Source organism: Rhineura floridana, chromosome 4 (genome assembly GCF_030035675.1).
Source record: "Rhineura floridana isolate rRhiFlo1 chromosome 4, rRhiFlo1.hap2, whole genome shotgun sequence".
Lineage (NCBI taxonomy): Eukaryota > Metazoa > Chordata > Lepidosauria > Squamata > Rhineuridae > Rhineura > Rhineura floridana.
The window spans coordinates 114,939,836-114,965,773 of NC_084483.1; the positions used below are offsets into that span (position 1 = coordinate 114,939,836).

At 39.5% G+C, this 25,938-nt stretch overlaps 1 protein-coding gene across 1 annotated transcript in view; it reads left to right on the forward strand.

The window, feature by feature from the left end:
- UST (uronyl 2-sulfotransferase) overlaps positions 1-25,938 on the forward strand; it is a 245,445-nt gene that overhangs the window by 102,510 nt on the left and 116,997 nt on the right. The window contains exons 3-4 of the mRNA XM_061624081.1: positions 8,092-8,247; positions 21,980-22,059. Coding sequence (XP_061480065.1) covers positions 8,092-8,247; positions 21,980-22,059 — 236 coding nt within the window. The remainder of the gene's footprint in view (positions 1-8,091; positions 8,248-21,979; positions 22,060-25,938) is intronic.

A 25,938-nucleotide genomic window follows, 5' to 3' on the forward strand; every position in this document is an offset into this window, starting at 1 on the left:
TATTCATAAATCAAATAAAACTGTGAATATATGAAGAGCCTGCTGGATCAGACCAATGTCCCATCTACTCCAGCATCTTGTTCTCACAGCAGCCAACCAGGTGCCTTATGGGAAGCCTGCAAACAGGACCTAAGCACAAGAGCACTCTCCTTTCCTGCAGTTACTAGCAACTGGTATTCAGAAGCATACATTTGAAGATTTTGTAATCAATTTTCTGCAGGGACGTTGAGAGCAGGCAGTGGGCCCAGGGCACTTATTTGATCTTTATATTCTTCTGGGATGTTATTTAAATTGTATTTTGGCATTATGATTGCTTTGTTGTTCTTGTTCAGCTTTACTCTGTTCATGATCTGCAGGCCCTCCATTAGCATGTGCAGGGCCCAGGGCAAAAGCATAGTTGGGGGCCCCCCACATTCTTTCTCTCCCTATATATCCTTTCCTCCAGGCAGCGGCGGAGGCTTTGTATTTCGGCTGCTAGGAGCTTGCAGCTACGGCTCCCTTTTTTGCAGTATTTGTCGGCGGCGGCAGCTTTGTATTTTTCGGCTGCAGCTCCCTTTTTTGCAGCCTTTGTTGTAGACTCACTTAGCGTTTCTCGCTGTGAGGTTTTCTCCTTCCCAACTCGCTACCACGGCCGTCAGGAGACCACTGCACCTCTTCCTCCTGGCTCTTTTCTACGCTCCCCTCAGCTCGCTACTGCGTCCGTGAGGAGGATGTGGCTGCTGCTTTTATATGCAGATCACCAAGTGTGGGGCCCGCCAAAGTGCGGAGCCCGGGGCAACTGCCCCGCTTCCCGGTGCCTAGGGGCAGCTCTGATGATCTGTACCACAGTCTGCTCCTGGTCTTGTTTTCACAGAAAGTATGGAACTTCTCCATCTTCTGTTACCAGTTATATAATCAGTTTGATTCCCATATTGACCATTTGGTGATGTCCATGTGTGCAGTCATCTTTTTGGTTGCTCAAAAAATGTGTTCGCAAGAAACAAATAATTGACTTCACAGAATTCAATAAGTCTTTCTCCTGCTTCATTTCTGTCTCCTAGGCCCCATTTCCCCACAATTCCTAATTCTTCTCTGTTCCCTTCCCTACTTTTGCATTCCAATCCCCCATGATTATCAGCACATCTTGTTTTGGTGTGTGATCAATTTCTTCCATGCATAGACCTTGATGATGGTTATGTTGATAGGTTTCCCGTTTAATCTCATTGATATAACTTGCTCAGACCTTGCAAAAACAACATAATCACAAAAGTGGAAAACACTTCAAGTCAATATTTCACAGCTAGCCATACCAGTATAAGGCCAACCAAAAAAAGGGGGGCACTGCTTATTGTACTTCCTCATTACACAAAAATGTCCTAACAAAAATGTGTTTAGAGCATGCCCAAATGCTACCAAGGAAGGGTTTGATCATATATCTCAGGGGAGGGAGTTACACAGTTAAAAATGTAGAATTCACTCCCATAAGAGACAATGATGGCCAACAACTTGGATGGTTTTAAAAGAGGATTAGACAAATTCATGAAGGATAAAGCCATCAAAGGCTTAGCCATGATGACTGTGTTCTTGCCACCATAATCGAAGGCAATATTCTTCTGAAAACAGGTGTCAGATGCCATGGGACGGGAGAGTGCTCCTCTACTCAGCTCCTGCTTGCAGGCTTCCCATGGGCATTTGCTTGGCCGCTGTGAGAACAGGATGCTGGGCTTGTTGGGCCATTGGCTGGGTCCAGCAGGCTTTTCTTATGTTTAGATACAAACAACCATTGTCAGAGGGTAGGAGCTCTGTGATGTTTCTTTGTTTGCTGTGAGTATTCCACCTTTTAAAAATCACATTTATTATTAAACACTTTATGAAGTATCTGCCAAGGATGCTGAACTTTAAGCAAGTTGGCCTGTGTACCTAAAAGGCATTCAGGATGCTTCTCCAGAGAGAGAGAGAAATAAATTATTGTGGGGTATTTGCTTTCTTCTGGGATTTCTTAAGTAGGTTATGTACAGAACAATCAGTGGGACACATACATAAAAAGGCAAATATTGTTCCCTAGGCCAAGTCACATTTATTTAAATTTTGTTAGAGAAATATTGAAAAACTTGAAATATTAGGAAGTAGAGATGTGAAGGCCAGGGGAAAAAACCAGAAAAATTCAGGGGGGAAAATCAGTTTTTCCCACTTTTTTCCAAAGCCTTTTTTTAAAAAAAAAAATTGGAAAGAATGAAGAAAAAATGGAATGTTTTATTTTAGCATGATGAATAAAATGTTTCATTGAATCTTGGTCCCCCCCCCTTTTCCTCAGTTCTTTTTATGGGAATGGATGCTTTATATCTGCTTGACACTATGAAGAACTAGCGGAGACATAAATAATTTTCTTTGTTATTAATGTTGATGGTTTCTTTTTTTAAAAAAAAAACTTTTTTGCCTGCTCCTCATAAACTGGCAAAATGAAAGAGGTTCCTTACAGTTCAGAATATTGTAGATCTGTTTGTTACCAAAAAAAGAGGAAATTCTAAAAAAGTAAATTCAATTTGTAAATAATGTTTGAATTAAATGTACTTTTAATATACCAAATGTGATAATTTTATACCAAACCAACTTGTACATAATTACATTTGATGTTCCTCAAGTAACAAAGTGACTTTCAATCTGTAAAAAGTGCTAATATTGCATTTTTCCAATTTTTCCAAAAAAATTCATTTTTTTCTGAAAAAAACAGGAAAAACGGCTTAAACATTTCCAGAATTTTTACATCTCTATTAGTAAGCAACCCTGCACCTTGGGTGGCAATTCTAACAACACTGTTCTGGATTGCTTTTCCTGGAAAAATATAAATGTGGTTTGAAATGAATTCATACACGTACAACATCTTTCGGACTTTGTATTTTGCAAATACTGTGGTGACACAGTGAGCATGTTATGAGTGAGCTATCACTACTTTATATCTTTTTTCTCCACTGACAATAATACAGTCTCTGTAGGACAATGAAGAATTCATCCAAGAATTTTTAGGTGCTTCACTTTGCCCTTTTATTTATAGCCATCTATCTTACAGCTAGAGAACCAGTGTGGCGTAGTGGTTAGAGTGTTGGACTACGATCTGGGAGACCAGGGTTTGAATCCCCACATAGCAATGAAGCTCACTGAGTGACCTTGGGCCAGTGACTGTCTCTTAGCCTCCTGAATACCGCTTACCATGAAAACCCCATTCATAGGGTTGCCATAAGTCAGGACCAACTTGAAGGCAGTCCATTTCCATTTTTCATTTTACAGCTGCATACTTCAGTGAATGGCATATAGCATTTTAGGTTCTGGTCTCAATTTGTTTCAGCTAATTTTTTGATCTTATGTAGTTCCTGCTGATAATCTTTAATTTTTGAATGTGTTTTCAGAGGTAAATTAGACTGAATTTCAACTTCTAGAGTACAGTGAGTTTTCATAATATTGACAAAAACAATTTCACATTAACTGATTCACATGTAACACTAAGCCAAAACATGGCTTAGTATGAATGAGCAAATATGCGGGTTCCTGGAGATAATATTGTGTCTGTAGTACTTCTTCCCTGGTCCTGCTTCTACTGCACTACCTGGAGCTAAGCCATGGTTTGGCTTAGTACTACAATCAAACCAGGGCTTGTGGTTTGTCTTGCTCAAGACAAATCATAAGCTGTAACCACTTGTGGTTCTTGGTTTACTGCTTTTTGTTTTTCTGGGGGAAACAAATCACTATCCCATGTAAAGATGTAAGTCTAAGCCAAAGCATGGCTTAGCTCCAGGTAGCATGACAACAGCAGGACCAGGAAAAGAGCACTGTGGCCACAATCTTCTGTCCAAAAACCTGCTCATTTGTGCTATGCCTGTTAGTGCTAAGCCATGATGTGTGTTTTGCTATGGATTGTTCAACAAAATATGACTCCTAAGAGTTTAGCAAACATACCATGGTTGTTCTCCCCCACCAGCCTATCTTTATTGATATCACTTTATGCGCCCAAGTCTCTTAACACTGGCTGGTTGCACAAACACTGTGGAGAAATATCCCTGGGGCTAGCAATAATAGAACTCCTTACCACTTAGTGGAGTAATAGACTTTTTTTAAAAAAAGATGTGCGTTGTGAAGTCAGTGCTTTGTTCCTGTGAGGAGTGATGGAAAATTTTTCTCCTATGGGATCTTTTACTGGGGGTAAGCTTTGGCAGCACTCTAATACAAACATCATCTTAGCCTATCTGATGCCTGGGGGAAAAAATTTACCGGGCACCAAAGAGATGTCAATGAAAGCGCCACATGGACCTCACCGGATTGCACTTGATTCATTGTGAAGCTTACTTTGCACAGTTATATTTTAGCACCTAACTCCTTCTGAAGGTTATATTCCTTACCTTTGTTGCCAGCAATATTTAGGAAATAATGAATAAATATGCACTTGATAACACTTTATAATTAAAAGAACAAAAACATTTCAAGCAGCAGAGATGGCTCATGAGTTGTGTCATGAGCCCTGCAGAATGGCCCTGGAGTAATGATGATGATGAAGAAGACATGCTGCCCTGGGCTCCTGCTGAGAGGAAGGGCGGGATATAAATCAAAAGGTAGAGAGATAGAAGGTACCGAATGGGAGCTGGGGGAGGATCCTAGTGGGTTGCAACCAGGAAATGCTGAGATAGTAGGCTTCAGTACTTCTGCCAGTGACAGCTTCTCCCCCCTAGGTTCCATTACAACAGAAGGAATGCCGGCTGATCAGGAGCCCATCCCTTCTCCCAGCATGCTGCCTCCATGCACACCTCTTCTAGAGGAGGAGGATCTCAGTGAGGTGCCATCGCCCCAGACACTCAGACAACTGCGATGACAGGCACAGCTGGCCCCTACTTTCCCACCTAGGAGGGCATGCATTCCTGTTCTATGACACCTTCCTTATGCTAGTAGAAAGCACCTGCCCAAATCTACTTAAGAGTTGTAAGAGTGTGTGTCTAATTGCTGCGACAACCTGTTAGTGTTTCAGTAGTAATACCTAATGATGCTGTGTAAAGATGCAGAATCCTATGTAACATATAAACTGATCCATGAAGCATTTTAGGTGGAAGTTTCTCATTAAACATACTGGAGAAAAATACACCAGTGAATCTGAGTCTGATTCCAATGGGTTTGGTTAGGACAAGTGGGAGGTGAGAGAGATAGGAACTCTTCCACCACCTGGAGAGGACATAGACCTGCAACATTATTTACAGACAAACCCTTGTGATTGTCATATGACTATAGAAATGTTAGGTGCTTAATTAAAGCTGTGCTTTTCCATAACTGAAATGCGAGTCTAGATGCGTAAGTGAAGAAACCAAAGAAATAAATTCCACAAAATGCTTAATGTAACTTAACATCTGCAGAATGCATCTAATCAAAACTGATGAGAGCTTCATGGATTTGCAGCTTATCTAGTCTTCTCTTTCAGTATGCTTTCTTTTTGTAGTTTGAAAGTTTCAAACAAATAAGAAGGCTTTTACCATTTTTTAAAATACACTGTTTATTGATGCTTACTTAAAGTAGATGATAAATCTTTGATATAAAGGATAGCTGTTGCAGAGCACTGTTAAAGCAGTTTTAAAATATGCGAGATATTACTCATGAATAAATAATATTTCCCGTGGCTTGTCATGAGCATGTAATTCGATTCAGCCATATGACTTTGTGTCAGATAGACAACAAGAATTGAAAAGTAAGTGAAAGCTGTGATTTCCCAAAGGCCAGCTTTCTGTGATTATTTTCTCAGTTTGACCTGTTGAGACTGTATTAATGATTTAAAGTGATATGCAGATGAAGTAAGGCTACTTTGGCAATGCAGGCTCTGCAGATGAAGAATGTACACAGTAGAAAACATTTTTGTACCCTGCCTATTCTGGCAATATTTTCACAGAATTATGGTATTTTTTAGATCTCCTTTTTATAAAACTTTTTATAAAACTCCTGATTATTTTTTTGTACGGCAGGGAGGTAAAGAAAGGCCGGCAAAGAAACTGGCAATCCCACCCCATATATACGGTCTGCCTTGTAAACGTCGCAAGACATCACCCTAAGAGTCGGAAACGACTCGCACTATAAGTGCGGGGAAACCTTTACCTTTAACACATATGAACTCTATTTTGTACCGTGCTTTCAAACATCTGTAGTGCTTAGATTGTCAAACTGGAACCTGGGAGACCAGGGTCCAATTCCCACTCGGCCATGAAGCTCACTAGGTGACCTTGGGCCAGTCACTGTCTCTCAGCCTAACCTACCTCAGAGGGTTGTTGTGAGGATAAAATTGGGACCATTGTGTGCCACCCTGAGCTCCTTGGAGGAAAGATGGGATATAAATGTAATAAATATAATGGAGAATTGTCATTGATCACAATCTGAATATGAGCCAACAGTGTGATGTGGCTGCAAAAAAGGCAAATGCTATATTAGGCTGCATTAACAGAAGTATAGTTTCCAAATCGTGTGAAGTATTAGTTCCCCACTATTCAGTACTGGCTAGGCCTCATCTTGAATATTGCATCCAGTTCTGGTCTCCGCACTTCAAGAAGGATGCAGACAAACTGGAACAGGTTCAGAGGAGGGCAACAAGGATGATCAGAGGACTGGATACAAAGCCCTATGAGGAGAGACTGAAAGAACTGGGCATGTTTAGCCTGGAGAAGAGAAGACTGAGGGGAGATATGATAGCACTCTTCAAGTACATGAAATGATGTCACATAGAGGAGGGACAGGATCTCTTCTCGATTGTCCCAGAGTGCAGGACACGGAATAATGGGCTCAAGTTGCAGGAAGCCAGATTTCGACTGGACATCAGGAAAAACGTCCTAACTGTTAGAGCCATACGACAATGGAATCAATTACCTAGAGAGGTAGTGGGCTCTCCGACACTGGAGGCCTTCAAGAGGCAGCTGGACAGCCATCTGTAGGGAATGCTTTGATTTGGATTCCTGCATTGAGCCAGGGGGTTGGACTTGATGGTCTTATAGGCCCCTTCCAACTCTACTACTCTATGATTTTATGAGAAAGTTCTGTATTGGATGCTAATATAATAAAGACTAGTTATTTCATGGTTGTTTTGTTAGCCAGTGTTCAGTTGTACAGAACTGAATTCGATTGCAAAGCATTAAGCGGATTCTGGTCTACAAAAGATGTTGCCATAATACAGTTAGCCTTTAAGGTACCACGTGATGTTTTTATTGCATCAAACTAACATGGCTACTCTTTGGACATTATGTGTGACAGTATGTAAGCCAGTCTTAAAACTAACTCACACCTGTAAATCACTTGATAATGCAGTCAACAAGATTTAGACATTAATGTACAGCTCCTGAACTATGCATGTTTTAACTATCATGTTAATTTTCTTCTGGGATGTATCTTATTATAGACTTATAAGACCTGGTGTATCTGTCATCCATTTAATTCCCATCTGAGAAGGAGCCAGTTTAGATATTGGGACAGCTAGCTTTTGTTGCAGTAGCATTGGTTCACTAATTAATTCAAGCTCAATGCATTACTCAATGCATAATTAAAGTTCTACTTCACCAAAGAGTACTAATTCTCATTGTTCAGGAGAAGTTTCCTGCAAGGAGGTGTAACTCTGAAGGCAGGCATTAAGCTTACTAGAATTGAAGCATATTATTCATGCTTTGAAATTCTTCCTCTGTAACAACCAGACCGGGTAGGGAAGTGACAAGTATGCAAGTAGTCTCCTCTGTTAATTGAAAGGTGCTGCTAATTGAAAATCCCATTCTTCTTTCCAGGTAATGGAAACCATAACCAACTGAGTAACTAATTTAATCTTATGGGGGTGAGGGTCTTGTGGCATTTTAAAGTTAACATTTATCGTGGCATAAACTTTTTGTAAACTAGAACTCTAGCCCATGATAATTCTGTTAAATCTTATAAGACTCTTTTCATGTTTGCTGTAATAGCTTTACAGAGCGAGAAGAAACATTTCCTGGTTTTTCAGAGTTTTCTTTTGATATCTGAAACACATGCAATCAATTTTGGAGCTATCATCACAGCAAAATTATTTTGTGCATTTAAAGATTTCTAAATTGAAAGGCTAACGTGTATCTTTTTATCTAGGTACTTCCATTCCCTAGCCAAGTGGTGTACAACAGGGTTGGAAAATGTGGGAGTCGAACTGTGGTTTTGCTGTTGCGAATTTTGTCTGAGAGACATGGGTTCAACTTGGTTACATCAGATATTCATAATAAAACCAGGCTGACCAAGAATGAACAGGTAAGTTATTCATACCCTTTTATATGTGCTACGGTTTTCACTTTTAAATTTGTTTAATAGAAGACTATAATTTAAATGCAATTATGAATATTTTTGAAAGGCCATTGCAGACTTCCGGGAAGGGTGACTTAGCCTGTGCCTGCTTTTGAGACGGGCTCCTGCCTCAAAAGAAGCTTATTCAGATATATCAGTCAGTTTTTTTTTTTTTTGACTGATTAAACTTCTCCCGGGTAGGGAGAAACGAAGAGATTAACCTCAAAGCCTATTTTTGTTGGGACGACCAGATCTCATTAATTTATGGGACGAGGTCCAGCCGACGAAGGTGGGACGGATTTTCAACAACAAGCTCTATCTGATAAAGCGAACGTTCATCTTATCTTCTAAGAGAGAACGCACTAACAGGCAAGCACCCTTCTTTCTATATTTTTCTTTTACTTGACTTAAATTGTTGCTGTTTAAAAGAGATTTGCCAGATTGATCGGTTTTTGACATCTCACTGGGGAGCCATAACTTCTCTCTGCTACTCACTAATTAATAGCTTATCTCTGTTTTTGTTGCAAAAAGCTGTCCTGGATTTGCATTCTAAAGATATACACAGAAGAGGGATTTCTATTCCAGATTTTTATTTTGAAGAATATTATATTGTCTGAGACTACTCTCTTTTTGGTCTATTTTATTTTGACGAATCTGTTTCCTGACGACCGCCATTAATTGTTTCGATCCTGGGAACTGCATTTTGTTTACTTAAGCATGGAGAGATAAGGCTGTCTGCTCTGTTTATACTGTGATGTCACCAAGTTTGGAGTATTAACCCAATTGTTGCTGAAATAAGAAGTGGTTTTCCTATATTTTTCTTTTAAAATGGCAATTAAGAAAGTGGCTGAGAATCTGGAAATAACTATGTTTCAGAAAATAATGGATGAGATTGAGATAACGAAACAAAACCTGCGACAGGGTTGTAAGGAGCTGAAAATTGAATTGAGTAAAATGAAGCAGGAGATTAAAGATATAGGGGTCCCTGTGAGAGAGGTGACCCTGGAAGGGGTCCCTGTGAGAGAGGAGACCCCGGAGATTGGAACAAACGTGGAACAGGAAAAAGATTTGGAGTCTATGGACTTTAGAAACAAAATCTATTGTTTGGAGACACAGGAGATTAAAGACATAGGGGTCCTTGTGAGAGAGGAGACCCTGGAGACTGGAACAGGGGTCCCTGTGAGAGAGGAGACCCTGGAGACTGGAACAGGGGTCCCTGTGAGAGAGGAGATCCCGGAGATTGGAACAAACGTGGAACAGGAACAAGATTTGGAGTCTATGGACTTTAGAAATAAAATCTATTGTTTGGAACTCAATGTTATCTCTGAAGAAATTAATGAAGATTCTAGAGATAAAGTTATCAATGGCATGGATAATCTTCTGGACTGGAATGATGTGATGGAGCCCAATATAGAGAAAATCTATGGAATTAACTGCAGCCATGTGACAATGGAAAAACTTTCAAGAGATGACCCAGTGTATTTTGAAAAAAAGAACAGAGATATGATTTTACAGCAGTATTTCAGCAACCTATTCAGAATGGATGGCAAGAAAATATTTGGGATAGAGGTAATTCCCATCAGACTCTTACTATATGACTATGGCTTTGACAGCAAGATTATTATGGAATACTGATAATGGAAGATTGGATACTGAAATTACTGGACTTAACAAGACTACTGAAGATGGAAGATGGAAAATGGAACTAATAGGGATAATAGAACAATGGCTACTGAAATTACTGAACCTAACAGATTCTGATGTGATGGATTAATTGAAATGTTTATTTTGACTATGGTTATGACAATAAGATTATCATAATTAGTAATGAGATGGATTAATCGATATGCTTATCTGGAAAAAAAATTGATAGATATATTTCTTAAAGAATTGAAACCTCTCTTTGACTTTTTGTGGAAAGAATAAAGTAATGTTTATGAGATTTGATGATTAAGTAAGATAACTACTGGAGGAAAGTGATTTTATAATATGACTTAAGAGACAGGATTGTTATATATTATAGACTTATAACTGATTTGATCTTTGACAAATGGGAAGTCAATATTTTACTCTTTATTTTTTATTTTTGTTTTTTTTTTCTTTTTTTCTTTTTGTTTAACTATTTTTGATTTTGTTTTTTGTCTTTGAATGTTTTATGATTTCGTCTTGTATGTTTTATGAAAATCTGAATAAAAATTATTGAAAAAAAAAAAGAAAGGCCATTGCAGTAAATTATTTTCATTATAACTAGCAAATATTTTTATATTAAAAATCAACATGTTTTCCATCTAGCAATCTATCAGTGGATTTATGAAATAGCTATTCTGGCCAATGTTATAATAAAATAAATATAGCTGAGCTGAAAGGGAAGCTAGTTTTTGCTAATGTTTTTATCAATGTTGAAAGGTGCCCCTCTTTGGGCAAATTTGGGGGAATTGACTGCAAAAAGATGGATGTGTTAATCTATTTATGAAATATTGCATTGAATAGGCTTCATTTGCCCTCAGATTTTTGATTGGCCAGGATTAACCAGGAGTCATTGCTCCTGGTCTAACAGTATAATCCTAACCATCTACTCCTATTGAATTTAATGAGACTTATTCCCAGGTAAACAGGGTTAGGATTGCTGTCTAAATCTGCTTCCTTAACTTTCACTGGTGTTGATACATAGCCAAAGTTCATCAGTTATACAGGCATACCCTGCTTAACGTCGCCTCACTTAACATCGCCTCGCTATAACGTACATGCTCCATACATCCCCATACCCCGCTTAACATTCACGTGCTTCGCAATAACGTACACTTTATTGGCATGACGCCGCTGCCATCTAGTGGTGATTGCGTGCAGTACAAGTGAAGACAATTGCTTCACTTAAAGTTTATTTTCGCTTAAAGTATACTCTTTGGTCCCATTGCGAACATTAAAGCAGGGTATGCCTGTATAGCATTGTGATGCTATTGCATTTTCTGGAATCATCTGAGAATGCTCTTTGAAGGAAAGATAATTCCTAACCAAGAGAGGAAATGCCACCGGGGCAGCAGCAAATTAGGGGAACCATGGCGCCAAACCAGGGTATGAAGGAAAAGCATGCATTTGCAGCAGTTTGTTCCCCTTGGCTCTACCCTAAAAGCATTACTTTTTGCACAGGAAGCCAAAATGGCTGAACATTCAGTGCAGCCTGAACATGATCCATGAAATTCTCCAGTGTTAAGATACTGATGCCTACTTTTAGGATCAAAGCCATTGCTGCATGTTATGAGGATCAATTAAATCCTATGTATATAGTAGTTGTCCAAATAAACAATCAGAAACAAAATTTGCAGTAAGGACTGGGAATTTAGAACCTTCCAAGTGGAAACAGAACATCAAAAAACTTGAGGCATTGAATGGGGTAAGCTGAGGCATTAAATGGGCTGTTGGGATGACAGGTGTGGGTAGGTGAGAGAATATTGGGAAATGGTGGGGAGAGATAACCAGAAATGGGAGAACAAGCAAGAATTCTGATTCAAGTAACAGCAAGCCAGCTAATTCCACACACAGAGGAGCATTCATAAGTTTCTGTATTTATAGGAAGATGGACTTCCAAATTCTTACTGGCTAATCGAAGTTTGAGAGCCAGTGTGGTGTAGTGGTTAGAGTGTTGGACTATGACCTGGGAGACCAGGGTTCAAATCCCCACACAGCCATGAAGCTCGCTGGGTGACCTTGGGCCAGTCACTGCCTCAGAGGAAGGCAATGATAAACCACCTCTGAATATCACTTACAATGAAAACCCTATTCATAGGGTCGCCATAAGTCAGAATCGAATTGAAGGCAGTCCATTTCCATTTTCAGTCAAAGTTTATATAATTTCCTTCTGTCATCCATAGACTCCTAACAGTAATGATATGTAGAGCTTACTTTGGGGTTCACTTAGCGCCTGTTGCTTTAAGGTTACATACCTTTGGCTAGAATAACTAGATACTATTGTCATGAAACCCTCTGTGTCACATAATCCAGACAATGTGTCTGGCAGGAAAGGATTGGTAGCCTGCATGTGGCTTGCTCCTGTCTAGGTCAAGCCACTTCATCAGTAGATTGCCTCCCAGCTGTCACTTGTCATGACCCTCTTGATTAAATAGCATGAAACATGGAATACTTTCTCCTATACTTTATCATCATCTTAAGAGGCTCCATGGATTGCCAAAGTGACCTTGACTCTCTACATAAGAGTGCTTGAAGGGTCGGATTGTTTAGTATAGGTTAGGTAGACCTTTTATTGTGCATACTCCCTGCCTGTCTCCTATTTTCCAATTATAATCTTCAATAAACTTAATCTGGAATTATATGATTAACTGTAAAGGTAGGGAGAATGGGCTGATTCAGACGGGGAGCTTAGCTGATTCCCCCTATTCCTGGGTAAGTAATTCCTAGATCATAGGTACCTCATTCACCCCAGTTTAGAGGTGACAAGTATGGACAACAGCAGTAAGGCAAAGGGCAATCTCCCAGTGGGCCTTTCCTGTACACACTTTGATATCATCTGAAAGCAAAGAGTTCTATAACTGTATCTTATTATAAAACTGATTAATGGGGCTTAATTTAGATATTTTAGAATAAAACAGAAAATAATGAAGTTGGAAGAGACCTCAGTCATCTAGTCTAGCTTCCTTCTCTGTGAAGGATCTACAGTGCAGTCCAGCCTCTTCTTCAATATCTGTAACAAAAGAGACCCAGAACCTTGTGAGGCAATTTGTTCCACTCTTGGACAGCTCATACAATTAGGAGGTTTCCTCTAATGGTTAGCTGAAATCTGCTTCCCTGTAATTTCTATGGTTCTAGTTTTGCTCTCTAGAGCAACAGAAAGCAAGGTGGCTCCATCGTTTGCATGGGAGCCTTTCAAATATTTGAAAATTGCTATCATGTCTCTCCTTGATATTTTCTTCCTCAGGCTAAATATGTCCAGTTTTTAGAACCACTCCTCATAGGGCTTGATTTCCAGACCCCTCCCTGTCCTGGTCATTCTATTCTGGATGTGCTCCAGTTTGTCAATGGCCTTAAAATGTGCTGGCCAAAATTGGACACATAGTGGAAACATTACTTCCCATGATCTGGACACTTAGAACATAAGCACATAAGATCCCTGCTGGATCAGACCAAAACTCCACCTAGTCCAGCATCCTGTTCTCACAGTGGCCAGCCAAATGCCAATGGGAAGCCTTCAAGCAGGACGTGAATGCAAAAGCATACTTGACCATTTGCAATTCCAGTATTCTGCTGATGCAGCCTAACATTGCATTAGCTTTTTAGCAGGCCTATTGCACTGCTTGTGATCTACTAAGACAAGTATAACCTTTTCACATACTGCTGCTAGGTCTCCCCCATCATATTCTTGTGCCCTTAATTCTTCCTTTCTTTTTTTGGTACCAAAATGCAGAACTTTACATTTATCCCTGCTGAAGTTCATCCTGTTGGTTTCAGCCCAGTGTTCCAGCCTGTCAAGATCATTTTGAATCTTCATTCTGTCTTCCATGGTGATGGCTATCCCACCCAGCTTTGTGTCATTCTCCCTCTACATCCTCATCCAAGTCATTTATAAAATTGTTGAAAAGTACAGGGCGAAGGAAACTCTTTTGAGGTTAACACAATCTCATTAATGAGCACTGTAGCACAGTTGCTCAACCAGCTATGGATGTACCAAACAGTAGTATCGAGTCCACATTTTGTCATCTTGTCAACAAGGATATCATGGGATACCTTGTCAAATTGTTTGCTGAAATCAATATGTACTCTGTCCATGGCATTCCTCGATTAATCAAGGTTAATTCCTTGATTAACCAGAGTGGTAACTCTATCCAAAAAAAGGAGATAAAATTGATCTGGCATAACTTGTTCTTGACAAACTAATGTTGGCTCCTAATGATCAGTGCATTTTTCCCTACATGCTTATAAACTAAATGCTTAACTATCCATTCTAGAATTTTGCAGTGTTGACATTTCCCTGAGTGGTATGTAGCTTTCCAGATCTGACTTTTTCTGTTTTTTGAAGATAGGGTAACATTTTCTGCCTTCAGCACTTCATCCGTTCTTCATGCAGCTCTGAAATAATGTCTGCAAACTCCTTCAGCACCCTGGGATGTAATTCCTCTGGACTTGGAGACTTGAACTCAGTTAAAGTAGCTAGGTATTCTCTAACCACCTCATTGCCTGTCCTGAGCTGGGCTGCACATCCTACTTTTAATGTGTTCTAGTTTTCCCAGATCTAGCACAGTGACTTTTATGGGAGAAGACAGAGACAAAACTGGAGTTGAGTAGTTCCGCCTTATCTCTGTCACTTGATAACACTTCGCCATCTTCCCTAAGCAGCAGACCTCCACCTTCCTTGTTCTTTTTCCTTCAGACATAGCCAAGGAAACTCTTATTGTTGCCTCTACCGTCTCTGCAAGCCTCAGTTCATTCTGGGCCTTAACTTCCCTGACTCCATCCTTGTAGGTTTAGACCCCATTCTTATGGGCTTGAGTTAATTGAGTCATTTTAAGTAAGTAAATAGGATTGGTTATGGTTAAGGCAGTAATCCTCTGAATACTTAACAGGCCTCATAGTATACATGGATATTATTGTGTTGTAAATCACCTAGCTTTAATCCTTTACTTTAAAAAAAAAATTAAATTACAATTTTTAAAAATCATTTTCTGGTTAATTTCATAGCAACATATGTTGAATGAAAGCTACTATTTATTTCTTTATATTTATTATTTCCTAAATTCATGTAGATTTTTAATATATGATCGCAGACTATGAAAATGTGTTGCTTACCACAATATTCTTGTGCAATGAAAACACTGGGCCATTTTGGTATATAAACTAATTATTATTTAGTTTTCTAGATTTTATCTAAAGTGATGCAACCTTTCCGTTTTCCTTTTGAAAAACGAAAAGGAATAATGTGGAGATCTTAAATATTAAGGGTTGTATTCAACTAAGTTTACCTCAGAGTAGACCCATTGAAGTGAATGATCTAAGATAGTCATGCCTATTAATTTCAGTGGCTCTACTCTGATTAGGACTAGTATTGGATACAACCCTAAGTGTTGAGATAGTAAAAGGTGATTTTGCTTCCAGGTAACAAATTACATTTCCTTTGGATAAAACTGGAATTTATTTGCCTTCTTCATATATATGAGTGGTCTTTTCCCTATCCTATTGTGAATGATTTCTCTACTCCACCAAGGGGAGTGTTTCTGAAAACACAGCCCAGTGTTATGCTGAACTAACTTATATTTCCGTATTGGGAGATCTGAAGAGCAAAAGTTGGCTTGGGCTATAATGCTAAGCATACTTGCAAGGAAGTAAGACTCACTGAACACAGTATAACTTACTCCTGAGTAAACACATACAGATGGTGTGTTGTCAATATGGTATTAACCTCTGCTGTGTGGTTTTCAAGCTTAGGTATAAAGGACATAAGAATATTGTTAACTCTGTTTTTAAAGCTAGATTTGGCTTATCTTAACAAAGGTACTACAGTTGGCTTTCACAATTATATGTTAGGTATATTGAGTTTAATAATCCTGTTGCTGTTCCATAATATTACAGTGTTGCCTTTCCCATGATGTTGAGAAATAGGAATAAGTCAGATTTGGTAAACCTCTTCTGAATACCGCTTACCATGAAAACCCTAATCATAGGGTTGCCATAAGTCAGAATTTACTTGAAGGCAGTCCATTTCATTTTCAAATAGGCTGCAGAGAATCTAAAATATGCCAGCCATCAATCCAAACTACCCTTCATAAAAATCTAGTTTTAAAAACTGATTTTAGGTTGTTTTGTGACCCTTGGGTGAAGGGTGGGCAATAAATCTTATTAATAATAATAATAGTAGTAATAATAATAATAATACTTTTGCATGGTGTGGAGCAAGTAGATATAATGAAGTTTTTTTCCATCTCACAGAATAATAGAACTCGAGGCCACCTAATGAATTGGAAGATTCAGGACAGACAAAAGAAACTGCTTATTGACACAGTGCATAATTAAAATAGGAAATTTTAATTGGTGGGCCTTTGGTCTGATCCAGCAGGGCTCTTCTTATATTATGTTCTTATGCCTGTCGAGAACTGCTCCCTGTAGAAACCTGAGAATGGGCCTGCATTCTAGGTGATTCTGGGGTGCACACATGATGAATCATTATGAAAGTACACTTTGATTTGTGCCATCCTATGGACCTGCTTAGACTCCCTCCCAATACGTTTCCTGGCTTTACATTGCTGTTGCTGCTGCCTGTATGGTTGAACCAATCCTTCTCCTGGCTTTGTGTTGTGGTGCTTGTTGCTGCTGCTGCTGCTGCTGCTGCTGCTACTACTACTACTACTACTACTACTACTACTACTACTACTCTGTTCAATTAGATGGGTGTAACCTCAAAACATAGATGGAATAGCCTTTATCAAGCTGAAACCTTGCATTTCTTCCTCCTTTCCCTGTTGAGTTGCCATACCATATATATTGTGTCCACAAGACCCCGATGCATGTCTGTTGGGAAATTAGTGTAGTGTAACTGATTAAAAGAAGCTGAATTGAAACAGATTAGCCCATCAGTCTCCTGTTGACCAGGGGAGAGGGGAGCTTTAGAGTGGACTCAGTAGCCCAGGGTCACCAACCTGTCATCCACAGGCACCATAGCTCCCTGAATGCCTTCAGTGGTGCCCCCAATAGGGAGCCCAGAATCTGCTTTCATTTTTTTTTAAAGTAAGTCTCTAGCCTATCTAGAAAGGAAGTTTTAGAGTAAAATGTGCAGTTACCCTTGTAAGTACAGTAGGGCCCCACTCATGCGGTGGGTTACGTTCCAGACCCCCGCTGTAAAGCGAAAACTGCTGTAAAGCGGAATTCATTGAATAGAATGGTGCGCGATGCCTGGAAACCGCTGTAAAACTGTAAAAGTGGAACAAGCACCATATGAGTGGGGCTTTAGTCTAATTGCATCTAATTGAGACCGCTGTATTAGCGAATCGCTGTAAAGCGGGGCCCTACTGTAATTTATGTGAAATGAGATGGCCTGGCTGCTCCTGCTTGTCAGTGTTATTAGCCAATGAATGAAGTCAGAGCTATGATTGATAAGTGAGTTATTTGGATACAGGGGTGTCATGATAGGATTGCCCCAAAAAGATAATTTTGCTCCCCCAAATGAAATTTTCCTTCAATCCCCAAATTTATAGCATTGCAGTAACTTAAAACTTCAGTTGAGCTTTCAGAAATACAGTTTAGGCATCCAAAGAGAGGGGCAGGGCAAAATTACTAGGGAATGTGAACACAGTGTTGTATTCTGTTAATAATAGTTTCAGTTTAACAAGTTTGTTTTGAGCAGGGCCCAGTAGTTGAGGAAGGAGAGGGGAGGAGAGGACAAAGGGGCAGGAGGAATTAGGCCAAGAGTGTGACTGGATGAGATCAATAAAGTTCTCCTCAAGAACCCACATTATCTTTGTCTCATGGATGTGAAAAATGTGATAATGTGGCTAGAGCCTTAGTTGCAGCAGTTTTACACCGCCACCTAACTGTGCAAATCATTATAAATAATTTACCTTTAATTTTTCTCATGCGAACTTATATACTACCAAAATAGGGTCTGTGGCATTTGCTGGAAGAGCCATCAGAAGCAGTGTTAGCTGCCTGGCTCAGGGCCTTTCTGTAGAACAGAGATTGTGTGCTTGTACAATTAATTCTAGCACCTGTAGTTCAGAGAGATGTATAGTTCCTTTGTGACACTTTGTCAAGCATTTCCTTATTAAAAGTGATGTTTATAGGTATTAATTTAATTTTTAAAGTAAAACTTCTCTTAATTACTTTCCTGGCATGGCAAAGGAGACCAGGAAGCAGCTGCTTCAGGAGAACCAAACAGTTCACGAGCTTACTAAAAAATTGTCCTTGTGCATGAAGTTTCACACATGTACACTTTGTATGCTGCAGGACTTGCCTTTGGTGCATCTACAGCTGTGTGTGAAAATTCATTCTCAACTTAGACACATGCGCAGGGGTTCAGTGCTTTCATGTGAACAGTTCCTCTGCAAGTTTGCAGAGAAATCACGGTGGATTAGACTTTATCAACAGTTCATATTATTATAGTACAATGACTTGCATGATATACATTTACTTCCTAGTCACAGTGTTATTTAGTTTACACAGCTATTTTGCATGTGGAAAATATTGAATTTAAATTGATTGGCTTTTTTGTAAACTCCACAAGTCATAGTTCCTAATTAAAATGCATAAATTTATTTTTGTCATTACCTATGAAAACTTTTCCCCCCAGAAACCTCTTTCACTGTGACCAATGCCCCAACCCTTTTGTGTCCCCCCCACAATGAAAATTGTCTGGCTACACTCCTGCTTGGACACCAGGCAATATTAATCCCTGGGGTCCTAAAGAGCTGCTGTTTTGCCCTCCCTTTTAGTGCACCTTTCCTGCTTCTGTCTTTCTTTCTAGTCCTTGGAATCTCCATAGTTTTACTTTCCTTTTTCCCTAGCAACCAGGACGCATCATCTTGTGCTGAGTTCACAAGAAATCAGGTGGGAAAAAATGGAAATGGACTGCCTTCAAGTCGATTCTGACTTATGGCGACCCCATGAACCTAGTTTTCATGGTAAGCGGTATTCAGAGGAGGTTTACCATTGCCTCCCTCTGAGGCTGAGAGGCAGTGACTGGCCCAAGGTCACCCAGTGAGCTTCATGGCTATGTGGGGATTTGAACCCTGGTCTCCCAGGTCGAACACCTTAACCACTACACCACACTAGTAATTATTTTCTGCAAATACTACTGCACAGTAAGTGTGGGCGAATGTTAAAGAATCCCTCTCCCCCCAAAAGGCAACTTTGCAGAGGCTTAGGCATGTCTCCTGCTTTGCAGGAACTAAAGACCAGGTACTAAGTTACAATTCACTATATAGTTAACATATAACACAGTGGTGCACTTGTTAACTCAGAAGTAAATTTCTTTGTGTTTAATGAGGCTTACTTCCAGGTAAGTGGTACAGGATGGTACCCTAGGCTTTGGTTGAGGATTGGCATTGGGGAAAGAGGATTCTTGTGTCTTTAACAGCTGTATGGCAGGCAAAAATTCAACAGTCAAGCCTTTTCTGATATGGAACTACAATTACAGGAAAAGTTTCACCATAACTATTCTCTAATTTTGTGGTATGCTATGCCCCCCATGGCAGCCATTTTGTAACCGGTGCCTCCAACACTCTCTCAAAATTTAAAATGTGCCCTCTGGTCCAAAAAGGTTGGCGACCTCTGCAATAGGCATATGAAACAGGTGCACTGGTGAACAGCTTAGCTAGTCTACCTTGCTTCCTGCCAGCGCAGAATCTGTTCTGTCACCTCCCCTGCACAAGTTGTATACACAGCAACACTTCTTTCCCCACCCCAATAGTCCTGTGTCAGTATTTGCATGGAAAAATGTATATAATGCTACTTATGTTACAAGAATCCATATGACAATAAATTGCAATCTGGTAGTGATTTCTGTACAAGCTTTTTGCAAATAATTGTTGTTGTTGTTACAATGAGATGTGTCTACTCACCTACACATAAAGTCACTGCAGGAATTAAGACACATTATGACTGCATATTCCTATCCAAAGATCATGTCCCTTTTCTAGACACATGAAGGTCTGATGTCTGGATGCAACTTTGGGGCAGGTGAGGATTCAGTTGAAATTAGTTCCTCTGCACATGCTACATTGATTATTTCTATTTTTGAAGAATTGTATTTACTGCCTTCTTATGGCAAAGGTAATCACACTCAAAGCTGACATACTACACAGCAGTTATAAAGCCCAATCTATGTTGCTGGAGGGGGTTGGGATCCTATGGAGAGATGTACCTCCACTGGGTTTCAGCCTACTTGTGAGGAGCCCAGTCTGGGCCCCTGTGCTGCACCAGCCTGAAACCTAGCAAAAGCAAACAAAAAAACTCCACTTCCCTGCTTCTTCTGTGAATGCAGTGGACAATCTATGCCTCCCCAGCTCCAATAAAGATTCCTCCCTTACCTTAATAGCTCTCAGGTCAAATAACTTATATTTGTTTGAATTCAAGAGCTATAGTCAATAAAAATATCATGAAATCTCTGGATATTGAGAAGTGTAAAACTAGGTTCCAACTCAGCTGTATTGCTTATGCTCTGTGTACCAGGAAGTCATTCTATTAACAAAATTGTCTGACTTATAATATTGTTAATAGCTTATATCGCAAATTAAAATTATTTGTTTATATTCGTGATAAATTAGCAGAGCTAGGTATACTTAAAGCTATTAATAACCTATCTGTTTTTCTTGTTTTTAACAAGTAAATACATCCAATGTAAAACAGCCTTTCAAACAATTTAAGCTTTCATAGGCTGCAATCCTGTGCACATTTTATTTAGTAAATCCTACTGAGCTGACCTTCTGAGGAAACATGCATATTATTCATCTTTCTATAAACTGAATTCTTTCCAATGTGTGTATTGCTTTATACTGTCTAGTTGGACAAATCTGATTTTGCTCAGTTCCTGTAGTGTTCGGTTAATGGTAACAGTCAGAGTTTTTGGTCTCCCCCCCCCCCCAATAAAACTTGCAGTTTTATAAAGCCAATAATCTGAGAGCAGAAGTCAGGAAATCAGAACTGCAAGAATGTCTGGAATTCTTTTGCACACATCTCATTTAACACTTTCAGGAGCCTGACATATTACAGAACACTAAAAGCTGAAAGTCACTGCTGAGAACTATGTTTCACCTCCCATTTTTAACCGCAGATCTTCTATAATAAATTATTAATATTTAATTATGCATTATTAAATATTGCATGCATTCTAAAATGACAAACACAACCAGGCCCAAATAGTGAGGGAGATGAGCGTTGGAAAAACTATCCTGATAGTTGGAACCAGCTTTTGAAAAGGGATCTCCATAGAAACAACAGCATATACTTTCTTAAATAATGGAAGAGGTAGACTGGTTGTGATCATTTAGGCACGTATGTCTTCTGCTGTAGACTGATAGTATTATAAAGTAGTACATCATATTGTACTGTTTTTAAGAGAAGTTATAAATTTCTAAATTAATTAAAGGAAGTGTCAGCTTTTTGAGCAGTATGTGTGAATTTCATGCACAAATTCTGATGGGCAAGTGAATGAATGTGATGATTTCTAACTGTATTTTTAGCATTAGAGCAAGTATTCCAATTAAGTCCAAATGGTATGGGACACACATTTCTCATCATCTGCAGGGTATGTGACCATGATTTTGTCTGCTCACAAGGAACCTCTCATTCAACAGTAAAACTTTTGCCTTAAAATTACTCTGCTTCTTCCACTTACTCCTTTATGCTCCAGTTCAGTAAGTTGGCTTGTTGCTTTGTGAAGCCCCACAGTAAAAACAGCAAAAGTCAGACACAGCAACTGCCAGTAGGAAGAGAAGAAATTTGCATTTGTGATGCAAATTTCACAGGAACTAGTGGAGCAAAGTATATTCATATTTACAATTTATGCACAGGCTACAGAATGGGCTGTATTTTCCCCCATCCCAGTGAAACATGGACATCTCTATTCCTCCCCATAACTCTTGCTAGATAGTGCTGAGATCTAATGGATTAACCTTCCCCTCCAAAAAAAATATTTTGAAGACTACTGTTTGGGTGCCATACTTTGACAAGATTGATTTTAAATTCAGTGTGTTCTTGTTTTTAGATGGAATTGATTAAAAATATAAGCACTGCCGAACAGCCCTATTTATTCACTAGACACGTTCACTTCCTCAATTTCTCAAGGTAAGATAGTTCTTCATTTACAATGTTTTTCATGGTATGTTGAACATAACAGACAATTGATTTACTTAATCTTTTCACTTTCAGTTTAGTGTGTGTGTATATGCCAGAACCTTGTGGGCAGGGCCAAAAATGCAGGGGTGGGGGTTATACCTAGCCCAATATCTCCCCCTGGCATGACTGGGCAACAGTAACATGAGGACAGACCCACCTGGTATCTGGTATATACCTGTATATTCTGGTACATACACACATGTGCAGCAGCATGAGAATACACCATGAGTTATTGGCTTCCATGCCACTAAAGGTTTATTTATTTATTACATTTATATACTGCCCCGTAGCTGAAGCTTTCTGGGCGGTTTACAGCAATATGTGTGACATATATGTGTGATGCAGGGATCTGCCATCTTTCCACTCCCCCCAACCTGATGGTTGATTCCTGCATCACAAACTAAAGCAGTGAACAGCACAATATAATATCCATCCATGTCTGTGTTTGCAACTGTCTGTGTACACTGCATCCTTTTTCATAGGTGATTCAAGTTTATAACCTTTCCAGCTGAAAAACTCTCTATCACACTGTGTAAAAATTAATCTCCTGCCAGAATTCCATCTGATTTTTATTTTCCTCTGAAAGTGTAATTTTATATGCATTAGCTTTTTTCCCTTTAAAGTACGAACTCCTGGGAGTGGAGGTTTCAAATGAGAATCGCATATGTTTGTGATGTTAAATAGGACACAACTTTAAGGAATTCAGTGGGTTTAGGAAACACCATCAGGCTGAGGAATAATGAATTACGGAATGTCAGCATCCAGAATGAAACTAGTCTCTTCTGGCAAAAAGAAAAAAGTCTTTTGGCACCCAAGACTAAACAAATTTATTATGTGATAATCTTTCATGGACTGTGGGCCACTTAATCAGATGTATGTTGTCCTGAGTTGCAGGTACATTTATGCACAGGGTACAGGAAACTGTAAAGTGTGAGGTCAGAGGGCCTGTTAGCACTGACCATTTAAAAAACAACCAGTTGTTGATAACACAGACATCCTGACCTTGGGATGGCAAATAACGCATGTAGTGTAATAAAAATCCATTATGCTGATTCAGCCCATAACTGATAGCACTTAACCTCTTGATGTACTGTAATTCAACGGTTCCATGCTGCAGTATCTTTTTAAAATTTCTTTGTTCAAGGATAATCGCCATATGTGTGTCCTGGGAGGCTGAGATGTCACATACCTATACCAATCGTCCACCCCCACCACCCCCACACACATAGAGGTTTTCTATGTTGCCATTTCTGATGTCAGATTTGTGTCCGTTTATTCTTATGTGTAGATACTGGTATGCTTGTCCTATGGAGAATGGACAAAGGAATTGTTGACAGATGATTGCATATATCACATTGGATATATCTACGCTTCCCTAAAGATGGACTGCTGGCAAGGGATGGGTTGCACCTCACAAGGACTGGGAAGAATGTGTTTGGCCACAGCATGGAGAAGTTCATCAGGAGAGCTTTAAACTGAATCCTAAGGGGAGGGAGATGTAAACTTGGCAGTAACATCTAACAAAGGCTTGTGCACAGTAAGAAGAACTGAGGAAACGGCTCTAATGGGGCCCAGTAATAGACTTCATAAAAATGTAGGAAGAAAACCAGGCCATAAATCATGTGGTCTTCAGTTTCTGTATACTAATGCCCAGAGTATGGGAAACAAACAGGACGAACTTGAACTCTTAATACAGGAGAGTAAATACAACTTGATAGGTATAACTGGAACTTGGTGGGATGACTCCCATGACTGGAATACAGTGACTGAAGGATATAACTTGTTCAAAAAGAACAGAAGGAATAGAAAGGGAGGCAGAGTCATGCTATATGTTAATATATATCCCTGCACAGAAATACAGGAGATCAAGCTTGGTAGCTCCACCGAGGTATCTGGATTAAAATTAATGGGGCAAGGAATAAAAGGAACATGGTGGCTTGAGCCTAGTACTGACCACCCAATCAAGGAGAATGCAAGGATGAAACTTTTGCAAAGCAAATTGCCAATGTTTCAAGGAGATATGATGTAGTAGTAATGGGAAGACTTCAATTACCCTGATATCTGTTGGGAGGCAAATTCTGCCAAACAAATCCCCTCCAAGAAATTCCTGACCTGTGTTGGAGATTACTTTCTCCTACAGAAAGTGGAGGAGGTAACTAGAGAATCAGCTATCCTTGACGTGATTCTAACCGACGGAGATGACTTGGTGGATGAAGTGGTAGTTACGGGAACTCTGGGAGAATATGACCACGCTACATTAGAGCTTGATTTTAAAGGAAGCAAAAGCTGAGAGTAGCCATACACATATCTGTAAGTACAGGCCTGCCATCCAAATCCTGTGAGAGGGAAGTATGAGCATTTATACTTTTAATGATACCTCTAGCTTTAACAGAAGATCCAGAAAGTCCCCAGCTATGGTCTGAACGGCACATAAGGCCAGCACCCTGCTGAAGCAAAGCAGGGTCAGTTATGGTCAGTGCCTGGATGGGAGACCGCCTGGGAACCATATGTAAGCCACCTTGGGTTTCGATCATGAAAAGAAAGGCGGGGTAGAAATGTAGTAAATACAGATAGTTTTTCCAACTTTCAATATTTAGGAAAATAACAACCTGAATATTTTTGCAATGGTTCTCAATCTCAGGGCTCCTGAGCAATTTGGATTTACGTGCAGGGGACCTGTTCGGGTGCTACTTTGATGCATGGAGATTGTAGGTAGAGCAGGCTGCCCCAGTGACACCCCTTATACTCATTCAGTAGATACCTCGAGGATCAGCAGTAATAATACCTGAGAAGGGCTTATGCTAGATAGAAAGTATAATCTTTAAAATTCCACATTTCAATTTGCTGCAGTGGATCATTGAATCATAATAATAAATAGGTAGCATTCAATTATTTATTTGAATCACACATTTTTTCCTGATTAAGCAGCTATATATCTTAGACAATTAAAAGTGTCTTGACTTTTTAATCAGCACTGCATTCTATATACTGATCTTTCTTTCCATTTTGCCTGAGGAAGTATTCTGTGTTGCAGCTGAGAAGCTGTGCACTTCCAAGTTAGCCTAGTGAATATTATTTTACATGGTTAAAAAAAGTACAAGTGGTTTTACTGAAAAGAAAATAATTTTTAAAATAGACAGGAAAGGTAACCCTTCAGCAAATAGTTAGTCTGGGAGAGACTCAAGTGATTAAAATTCAGACTATTAAGCAGGGAAATTATGTGGCAGAGAAATAAATCCATAAGTAAGGCATATTATCCTCTCATTATTCCTTTCCTTGACTATGGGCCTGTACCTGACTTAGCCATCAACTGAAATGTCAGGGTATGTGCAGTTGGGGTATGGCTGATGTGCCAGTGAGCTTTAGAAAGATAGTAGGATACTGGGTTTTAACGCTGAAATTCCTCAAGCTGCTTAAATTGCCTTAAAAGTTGTTTGGTCTTGAGGGGAGGAGGAATACAATAAATACTTTTTAGCTTAAGCAATTGCTTTAGTTGCCATGTTATACAAATGTAAACAGGAGAGAAGGGTGGAGGTGCCTACAGAACAATCTGAATGTGTCATGATGAAATGATGTTTGCTCTGGAAAGATGTTAAGAACTCCCGAGCTCGTTGCTCACTGCAGATGAAATTTTACTCTCCTTGATGCCAGTGGGAGGATTGCCACTGACTGCATTGCAGCCAGAACTGCATTGTGTTGCAGTAGTCCTTCCCACCATCTGCTAAATTTGCATTGCAAGGTTTGTATTTATCAGATAAAGATTTGGGCATACTTCTGTGTCCCCCTGCTTTGTTCAGCAGAAACTAAACAATATAATATTCTTTTTAG